At 40.0% G+C, this 10,513-nt stretch overlaps 1 protein-coding gene across 1 annotated transcript; it reads right to left on the bottom strand.

Moving 5' to 3' along the window:
* Positions 1-5,738: 5,738 nt before the first annotated feature.
* NSA2 (NSA2 ribosome biogenesis factor) lies at positions 5,739-10,493 on the bottom strand. The gene is made up of 6 exons (XM_065657667.1): positions 10,314-10,493; positions 9,919-10,106; positions 8,128-8,278; positions 7,618-7,797; positions 6,253-6,445; positions 5,739-6,017 (listed from the first exon to the last, which is right to left on the bottom strand). Exons 1-6 carry the CDS (start codon positions 10,314-10,316, stop codon positions 5,950-5,952), a joined length of 783 nt encoding a protein of 260 aa, XP_065513739.1. The 5' UTR covers positions 10,317-10,493; the 3' UTR covers positions 5,739-5,949.
* Between the last annotated feature and the right edge of the window lie 20 nt (positions 10,494-10,513).

Here is a 10,513-nt window from a genome sequence, read left to right as displayed (position 1 = left end):
GTGGAAGAAAAATGCAGCATGAAATCCTGGTCCTGTCAAGGTCCCTTAAATTCCTGTAGACTTCCATGAGGCCAGATTTCACTCTAGTGTGTTGTTTGTGTGTTTTTTTTTTTTAAATACCTTTGTATTCTCTACTTTGGAAAGAAGCAGAATAAGAAAAATCCTTCCTTGCTTCTTGTTCCCTTCTCATAGATTTTCTCAGATGAGATTAAAAGGATGTAAGATGCTGTAATTCTAGATGTCAAAATACACAAGAAGGTGTAACTCGGTAGATCAAAACAACATGCACGACGTCTGTCTTTTGTGAGAACCACTTGAAACAGCTGAGTCAGTAGAAATGCTGTCAGTGTAGTGTCTGCCATAGTGCACTCTGATAATGAAGTTATTTACGTGAAGATTAGGAGATGTCTACACAGTAAACTATTTGTAGCTTTCAAAGCGAGCATCTTGGTAAGTTTTTTCCAGAGTGTATGGAGTGTAGACTCCAGTACATATATGGAATCATTTGAACTCTCTTCCTAACTACTTGCATGTATTGAGTGGATACTCGATTACTTATTACATTACAGGAAAAGGATATGACAACTTTTGATCTTGTTTTGGTCTGAATGGAAATGGTGCTTTGTGTTTTCCAAATACTCAGCTGGTACTGTGGGGTAACAATTAAAACATGTCTGCCAGGTGTGTGACTCCCATGAGTGCTGGCACTTCAGGTGGTTGTGACATTCATTAGTGTGAATATTAGTGGGTGTTTCAGCAAATGCTTGTTTGCCAAACTTCTATGCCTTTAGGAGTGAGCAGGTGATTGCTTGCAAATACTTCCGATTCCCACTTTCTTTTTGTAACTTGGGTGTAATCCCTGGGATGATAGTTACCCAATTCACAGCTTTTCTTAAAAGCAGCAACCAAACTTTGCTGTATGCAAACAAACAAAAATGGGCTTTTCATGCTTGTTTCCTTTCAGAGGTTCTCCTGGCTAAACAATTACTTAATTTGTCACACATGCAATAAGTTACTCCTTAGTTTGCTATGTGTTTCTTTCAATAAATGAAGTTCCTCTTGTAATGGGTTAAAAACTCAGGAAATAACACCTCTTTGTCCTGCTGTATGCCATTTCAAAGATCAGTGAACTACTCTCTCACTGGTGTCTCAAAACCAGAAGTATCTAGAAATTGCTGTTCAGGACTCCTGAGAACAAGGTTCACTTGAATATTTGCAATCCTGTCTTAATTTTATCCCTTTATGAGGCTAATGTAAGAACCTGGTTTTGGATGTTATGCTTATACAGTTTAACTGTATTTATAAGATATTTTAACTGTATAAGATACATTCATACTATTCCTTTCAGCTGACGAACTACCATGCTCCTATTTAATCTGTTAAAAGCAGCTTATAGGGGGAAAAAAAAGAAGGCAGTTTTTAAGAAACAAATATTACCTAAACTTTAGATCAAGGGTGCACTGGATTACTGAGTTAAATCTGGGTTTCTTGAGCTATTGTACGTAGCTGTAACTTCCTGTCAATGTATATACAGGTAGTCCTTATTAACCCCATGAGATAGATGTTCCATATCTTTCATGATTGTTTGTAAACATATTCAAGTGAACCTTAAGCATTTCTAAAACTTATCAAGCATTTTCAATACAGCGCATTGGACAAAACTGTTATCTTCTGTATGGCTTCTCTTTTTAGTGCTAAAATTTATTTAAAAAAAAAAAGCGCCAAACAAAACCAAAATCACACACACAAAAAAACCAGTCACTAGAAAACACATTTATTACATTCTAAGAATTTGGGATTTGTGAGGGCTGGTGGCTTAAAGGGTGGTTGTATACAGCATAGAGCAAGCTATACTAAAGATTAATCTGCTGAATACTTCAATTGATAGAAATGTATCCACTTTCAAAAAGTTAAGGGTTCTTTTGCTTATGAAAAGTGAGTCCCAGTTATTCCAGTTACTTATAGGTGGATTTTCTATACATATGTTTATCACATGTATTTCCTGTGAGGTCAGAACACTGTTTGTTAAAAGGTAATGTCAGTCATCTGGCTTTTACTTTTCATGGCTAAATTGGAACTGATTTTGATTAGTATCTTTTAAGACATTTGCATATTGAATACATAAATATTACAACAGGATTATTAGCTCAGTCTTGGTTTCTACTGAGAACAATTAGATTTCTGATCTCATTTCAGGGAGTCAGTTTTAAATACTGAACTTAAATTCACATTTTTTAAATTTACTGTTGGATAGAAACCACTGTAAATCTGGGGTATCTGAGATAGTAGCTGATGACCAGACTGTTGTGTACAGAAGGTGGGCTGTTGGGATGCAATTAGCAATTCTGATAACCAGTACAGTCTTGAAAACTGGTGGTTGTTCTAATTGTGATTGCAGCAGTACTTTGAGTTCAAGGATGCAGTTTATTTCTATAGCAACTTATTTGGCATCAATCATTTCGCAGAGTAGCAAAATCAACATATTGACTTCAATAGTTTTTTATTGCTGTACTGATTGTCCCTATTGGAACAGTAGTTCAATAATCTACAGCTTCTGTTACATTAATGCAAGAGAACATACCTGACAACTGTATTCACTGAAATGTTTTATCTTTGGAAAACCAGCAGTTTTTAGGCTTGGGCAACTTTCTTTTGTCTGTTAACTGTCTGTTTTATTACCATCAAACTCTTAAGAAATTTTTAAGATCTTATTGCACCAGCAATCAATGATTAAAAGATCAACTTTATACAAGTTTGTACCAAGTGCTATTACAACATGCTGTGGAACTATGTGTGCAGTGAAAGCAAGCAGTATTATTTTTGAGCTTTATTTAGTCTAGGAATAGAGTTTAAAGAACATTAATTTGTATCTTCAGCCTTGCACTTAAATGGTAAATTGTTTTGTATTTGAATCCAACATTTGTTCAAATGTCTCTCTTGTACTGCTTGTTAATTTTTAACAGAACTTGCTTTGCTTCTCTCACATTCTCTTTTGGTCTATTTTCATTTTATGCAGAATTCTTGTTTGTTGTTCTCATGTTTAATAGCCCTTTACGTGAAAATGCATACATAGCTTATTTCAAAAGTGCTTTTAACTTATTTGAAATGATGTCTGACCCTAGTTTGTTGCTTTTTAAATGCCATTTCATTTGTAGATGTCAGTAATCAACTCGATCATTTATGATATCATCAACACTAAGTTAAACATAGCAACAAATAGGCCTAAGTTTCAGCTTCTCTGCTTGAAGTGACTGTTCTGAAACTTACTTCCAAGGGGATATACGTCTAAAGCTATTTTCACAAATGTGGTGTTAGATGTTTTCTAAACTAGTGATAGGCTGTTTATAAATCTTATGAAAGCTGTGTTGCTCTTCTAGAGTATTGTACTTAAGTATTGTTACAGTGTTAGTTTTTCCTTTTTTTTTTAGTAGTCTTGGCTGCTTTTGAAATGTTTTGAAGTAGTAATTAAACTTATATTTTGTGATTATTTTTTCTTGGTTTTTAGTATTTGAATCCTTTCTGCTATACAAGAGGCATGTTTTAAAGTGGTTTAGTTCACTAGAACTATCATAATTTTACAATCTCTCCGCTACCAAGGAGTTTCAAAAGCTCAGATTATTAATTGAAAAATCTTAACCTATTAAAACAATTTCCTGTACTTAATTAGCATCATTTTCCCCCACTTAATTAGCATCAGACTTTTATTTAAAAAACCCCGCCATTCTGAATGTTACAGCATGTATTCTGCTGTCTACATCATCTTGCACAGTTGCTATAAAAGTAGCAGTTATTAATGTAGTTTGCTATAGACAAGCCAACTAGAAATGCTCTAATGCACTCCCTCCAGTGTGGAACATTAAAATGTCTTAAGTGCAACAATTGTGTCATTCCACCAACAAGTCACGTGTTTATAGGACAAAATGTAGTAATGGTCTTGAGACAGCTGTAGAAAGTGAAAGTGTTCCGTTGATGTTATTCGTTAACATGAAGTAAAGGGTAAGGCAATGAGAATTTAAATGGAGGCTTATCTGTTTTGACAACATGCCGTCTCTCCAAGCCTCTCCAGACTTACTGGTTTGTGACCCTCTCTTAGTTTAAAATGACTTGTCACTAGACAAAGTAAAAATTGTAGTAAGTTAAGTCTAGACTAGGGCAATGTGTTAAACTACCCAAAGTACTGCTGTCATCAGATTGTGCAAGAAAAATTAGAAAGCTGGTACAAAAGCAGTTAGCTTGACTTCCTGGGCAGAGTTCCAGATCTGGAACATGATCTGGTCATGAAGATGACTAATGGATTGGAGCATCTATCATACAAGAGGCTGAGAGCTGCAGTTCTTCAGCCTGGAGAAGAGAAAGCTCTGGAGGATGTTACCTCGTGTACAAATACCTAGTGGGGGTGTATAAATAAAATGGACCAAGACTGATCTCAGTGGTGCCTAGTGACAAGAGGTAGTGGGCACAAACTGGAATATAAGAAATTCTATTTAAACATAACATTCTAAACTGTAAGAGCGGTCAAACACTCAAACCCCAGAGGGGTGTTAAGAGTCCCCATCCTTGGAGATACTCAAAACCTGACTGGACATGGCCCTTTGACACCTGCTGTAGTTGACTCTACTTTAAGCAAGTGGCTTGCACTACATAACCTCAAGAGGTCCCTTCCAGCTGTTACTCCTCTGTGATTCTGTAACCTGCTACTCAACCTGCTTATTGTACGTGACCACCTCTAGCCTTAAACCCTTGTTAATGCAAGAACACCCAATGCAAATGTTACGCGTGTTCTGGCTTCTGAAATATCTTAAGAGTTTTGTTTTAAAGTTTCCTTCTTGCCATGTTGAGGGGTAAGAGTGCCCTCATAAAGCAGAGAAAGCTTGGGAGGATTTGACTTGGAATTTGTGTTAAAAGCTCCTTGGCTTGGAGTACTATTTAAAAGTAGGAATATAAACCAGTAAGCATGTCTATTTGTAGCAATAGAGTATGCTAAGCTTATTTACCACCTAATTCTTGACTGGAAGATTACTGATGCAGTTATATACAGCACTGCTGAAAGCTTCCAGTTTAGAAGCAGCTTTTGTTTCTTGTATTTCAAAGATGCAAGCTAAATATATATTGATGAGTTGATGCTTGTGACCTTAGTTTTTATTGAATGTTTCTTAAAGCCACCAAAATAGCTACAAGTAGTAGTATCAGGGTTGTCATGCTATTCTCAAATTTCACATCCTAAGACACCTATAACTTCATAAATTTTAACTTCTGAAACTGTTGTTCTCTTGCCTGGAACCACAGTGCTACTCTCTCCAGCCCTTATTCTTTCCATTAATGCAGTCACGGAGGCAAAAGGGAGAAAGATGTGAGTTAATGGCGGGGGAGCATGGGGAGGAATAGCTGTTCTCCTCGTTCTGTCTCCCCCCTGCATCCCTATGCTGCTCATGCGTTCTCAAGCCCATGCTTCTGTAGAGGCAAGTATCAAAAGGAGGTGTGTAATTTCTGATGTCAGTCTGCAGTAAGATTATAGCTGTATTCTTCCAGCTCTTCTGCTTTCCAAGAAGCAGAACACAAATTAATGTTCCTCTATACCTTTAGCTATTACAGTAGGCCATCATGGGAGACAGGGGCTGTATTTCCTATAACTAGGAATGTGAGCTGAATTAAGTATTTATAAGTATATTTAAGCCATGAAACCACTAATGTCAAAATGCCAAGAAGGTTGAGATCAAATCTGTACCACATTAGCAAAGTAGGAAAATGAAATCACTTTATTTGGACACTGCTCAGCTGAGCAAACATAATAAACATGCCAGAAATGACTGCTTGGGATTTTTAAGTTCCTCATCAGCTTGTGGGGTCAAAATTCTTGAATGGCTGAAGGTTCAAGAGATCTTGCAGACTTGTTGAAACCACGCTGATTTTTACAGGAGCCCATGTCCAATGATTAGCATTAAATGTAACTTAAACAAGTAGAACTGCATTAATACAGCCATCATTTTCTGGATTGTTTGTTACTTGTGCATATTTCCCTAAAGAGAAAAAGGAATTAAATGTCTACAAAAGCTTGAAGTAGTTCATATAATAAATTAAAACTTAAAATTTGCATTTCAGAGCTGCCTAGTAGTTGCTTATGCTACACCCCAAACTTAACATTTAACAATAGATCAATTATGACTATAGGGCATTATCTTAACAACACATCAGGCACTGAAAACTTAAAGCTTCTGAAACTAGTTCTGCTGTATAGGTAGTTAAACTACTTACCCCAGATAACTTTGCCCCCTTGTGTCACGAGGCCAAGCTCACTCACGTTCACCTCAATGACTGTACCTTTGGTAATTACACCCAGTGTTGTATACAAAGGAGAAGAAGGATTCTTTTTTACACCAAGGATAGGTAGGCAAAAAGTAGCTTTAAGTTCAGGATGCGTCACATGTGCCTTCTTGAAACGTAAGCCCTGTTGGATAAGGAGTGTTACAATGAGGTGATATTTGCTTTAAGCCCTCATAACTAATCTAGTTTAACACTTTCAGCATCATGTCATCAGCTTTATGTTTTGAGAGACTGGGCCAAAGAATGAAACAATGTAAGATACAGAATGCTATCTGCCTACTACAGGAGGCCAGATTTGTTTAAAAACCTGATTAATGACACGATATATGTGTATTTCCAGGTTGTCAATTTTTAGTAGCAGTACAAGAATACGTACTACCTCAGATGGTTTCTGTTCCATGAAGAAATTAGGTGTTTATGGTAACACATTTAACAGTGCTAGAGGTTTTTAAGACTAGAAATTTTTCCTTATATTCCTGTAAAACTGAAAAACCTTCACATATTATAAAATACTGAACACCCATCTCTTGTAGCATTTAGTGACCTCTTGTAGCATCTCTCTTTAGCAACCTCTTGTAGCATCTAGCAACCTCTGCTTCGTAAAGGGTGCTTCACCGTTAAGTACCATAACCTTTTCTGTGTCAATAAAAACCTATCCAAGGCTTCTGTGTAAGACAACAGACAAATAATAATGAGGTGTGATCCAAAAGGCAGCCTGCACAGGCTGTTGATTCCTGTAAGAAAACAAGAACAGGTATTCATAGAAAAACTACACTCTTAGTGAGTCTAGTTTTTCTTCCTGTGTGCTGCCAGGCTTGTAGAGCCCAGGCACTGTTCCTGCAGCTGTGTAAGAAAAGGTCAGACTGCAGGCACAGTATTTTCCTTGCACATGGTTATGACTTCAAACTTACTTAACAAGCCAGAAGGAGGGAGTTCTGGAGTCCTAGAACAAAGTTGGCCTCTGCAGCTGATAGAATCACAGCAGTTTGGAAAAATAAGTCTCCAACTTTAAAAGCCATTCAAAGTGCCTTTGCTAAAGACCTTCCCATGCTGATTTTGCAGCTCATAGCTTTAATTTACTGGCATCATCTGAATTACAGGAGTAAAAGCAAAGATATTTCAACTGCAAGGGCACCTCCCCACCCTCAGGCTATTTGAAGTTTAGATTTCTGCAATGTTCTACATCGGTAATAACCAAATGCATTATCAAAGAAGAAAGTTCCATCACCACCAGAACCCAAACCAGAAAGTAAAAAAAAAATTACTTTAACATTATTTAAGGCTCAAGAACATTACCATTGGTCGAATGAATCGTTCGTATTTAGGAGGCTTCCTAGTAAAACCATCTCCAACAAAACAAACTTTTGTAACCATTCTCTTCCAGGCCTTCTTCTTTCTCTTTCCGGTACGAATCACTTTTAAGACTTCCGTTTCTCCTTGTGCACGGACCTTTGGCACAGGAACCTCCCATTTTCCCTAGAAAGGGAATAAAAAAAGTCTGTAGTCTTACATGCCACATTGCTAAATGAGACAACTGAAGCATAAAATGAAGTTTCCCTAAAGAGCAGTGGTACACTATACTTTTTATACAACTCATAACTACTTATTTTAATTAGCATTTAAAGTTAAGAAAATTGAGATACTGCATGTGCTTACTTTGTCCTAGATTGCTCAATTACTCAAGGCTTCAGATTTAGTATAGTATCATTATTTAGGCTTTGCCTGTAGGCTGTAAGCATCAGCAACACAAAGTAGTAATTATCAGAAGTAATAGTAAATATCTGAATTTTAATTACAGTTACTTACAGCTTTTTCTTTTCTTTTCTGCTTGATCATATTAGAGAGAACCTTAGCCCGGGACTGGCCCTCTCTGTCCAGCAGGTATGCTGGTACAGCTCCTTTAGGTGTTTTTTCATCATCCTTTTTCTTTGTGTTTCTTTTTTCATGCATTTTAATGCTGCAAGGAAAGAAAATCAGTATTAAGAATAGGAAAAAAAAAAGTATATATCCGTTTCACTTAGCTTATGCCTCCTCAAAATTTTCTTTTGAGAGATATTTGTAAACAAGTATATATTTAAGGAATAATCCTAAATAATTTTTAAGGTAAAGTAGGAATTTCACTTAATGTAATAACTGACAGACTGCACAGTACATAAAAGCTTGTCAATTCCTGTCAAGACAGGAACATAACACGTGCATCTTATTAATTTCTGTATGACATAAAACAAGCAGCCAAGCACTTTGAGAGATAGTGGCCCTTCTCTCTGGCAAAAAATAACAAAAAATAACTCTTCTGAGATTTGATAGTAATGCTTACAAATCTGAATAACCTCTGTGTGTAAGAGGGGTTGTATTTTCTTAATTTTGAGGCCATATGGGGGAAAAAAAAAGACCCACAAACTAGTTAACAAACCTGCTGTCTTTACAAGTAGCAGAGGAAAACAACCGTCAACACTTGGAAAACAATAGAAGCAACACAGTGGACAGATACCAAGTTCATTAGCAAAAAATAATATGGTTAATTGTTTTGATTTCAATTTCTGAACAACAAATTTTCAGAAAAATCCTTTAGTTTATCTGTGCCCGATATTGTAACTTATCCTGGAAGAGAAGCCTCATGTTCTGCTCAAACACTGTGTACATTACTGTATGTTCTCTACTAACACTCAAAAAATGCCTGCCACCTCTTGCTACGCTATTACAGCAGCTCATGTAAAAGCCCTAAGTGAATGCAATGGTTTCCGGGGAAGAATTGTTAACATCTATTGGGAAGAAAGCAGAGATGTCTTTACTGTGGCAAAATCCACTTCCTCCTACAACCTGAGAACAGAATCACAGAATGTTAGGGACTGGAAGGGACCTCAAAAGATCATCTAGTCCAATCCCCCTGCCAGAGCAGGAACACCCAGATGAGGTTACACAGGAAGGCGTCCAGGTGGGTTTTGAATGTCTCTAGAGGAGACTCCACAACCTCCCTGGGCAGCCTGTTCCAGTGTTCTGTCATCCTCACTGTGAAGAAGTTTCTTCTCAAATTTAAATGGAGCCTCCTGTGTTCCAGTTTGTACCCATTACCCCTTGTTTTATCACTGGTTGTCACCGAGAAGAGCCTGGCTCCATCCTCATGACACTCACCCTTTATATATTTATAAACACTAATGAGGTCACCCCTCAGTCTCCTCTTCTCCAAGCTAAAGAGCCCCAGCTCCCTCAGCCTTTCCTCATAAGGGAGATGCTCCGCTCCCTTCATCATCTTCATGGCCCTGCACTGGACTCTCTCCAGCAGTTCCCTGTCCTTCTGGAACTGAGGGGCCCAGAACTGGACACAATATTCCAGATGAGGTCTCACCAGGGCAGAGCAGAGGGGAAGGAGAACCTCTCTCGACCTACTACCCACCCCCCTTCTAATACACCCCAGGATGCCATTGGCCTTCTTGGCCACAAGGGCCCAGTGCTGGCTCATGGTCATCCTGCTGTCCACCAGGACCCTCAGTCGAAAGTACAGGCTATGAGCCACGTAGCTCTTTGTAACGGTATTAACGTCTCAGCCTGCTCACGTCAGGCTGCCCGGACGGCGCCTGAGCCGCGGCGGGAACTCACGTCTTCTTCATCTGTATCTTCTCGCTGTGCCGCTGCCGGTGGTACAGCTTGGCCTTCAGGCCGATCATCTTCTTGGCCTTCCGGGACCGCTCGTGCGCCTCGCGGCCCTCCTTCTTCCTCCTCCTCTCGTGGTAGTCCAGCCGGTACCCATAGCGCTTGCGGTGCAGCTCGATGTGCTCGTTCTGCGGCTGTGGGCACAAGGCAGCGCGGTGAGCGCCGGGCGCAGCCCCGCCGAACCCCGGCGCCGCTGGGACACGCGGCGGCGGCCCGAGCAGGCCCGCGCCACGGCGACACCCTCAGCGCGGGGCGGCGGGGCGGCGCGGCCCGCCCGGCCGCCGTCACCCCCGCCCCGCCGCCCGTCCCGTCCCGTCCCGCCCCGTCGGCCCGGCTCCCACCATGGCGGCGGCCCCGCGGCGTGCCCTCGCGCTCCGCCGAGCCCTGCGGCCCGCGGCCTCCTCCGCAGCGGAAAGAGCGGGCGCGCCGAGAAGCGGCCCCGGCTGGAAACGCTTCCGCGCGGCGCTTTGGTTCCTGCTGGCGGAGACCCCGCGCTGCGCGCCTCCCGGGAGCTGAGCGGCCGCTTAGCGGGCCGGAAACG

This window comes from Caloenas nicobarica, chromosome Z (genome assembly GCF_036013445.1).
Source record: "Caloenas nicobarica isolate bCalNic1 chromosome Z, bCalNic1.hap1, whole genome shotgun sequence".
In the NCBI taxonomy this organism is placed as follows: Eukaryota; Metazoa; Chordata; class Aves; order Columbiformes; family Columbidae; genus Caloenas; species Caloenas nicobarica.
The sequence above is the reverse complement of the archived record's forward strand: the minus strand, read 5'-3'. Positions and strand labels throughout refer to the sequence as shown.

Excerpts from the sequence above, each read along its gene's own strand:
- NSA2 (XM_065657667.1), bottom strand. Across the intron at positions 8,279-9,918 it reads AAGATACAGATGAAGAAGAC|CATTAAAATGCATGAAAAAA; the intron begins GTGAGTTCCCGC and ends CTTTCCTTGCAG. Across the intron at positions 6,446-7,617 it reads AACGATTCATTCGACCAATG|GGCTTACGTTTCAAGAAGGC; the intron begins GTAATGTTCTTG and ends CTTATCCAACAG.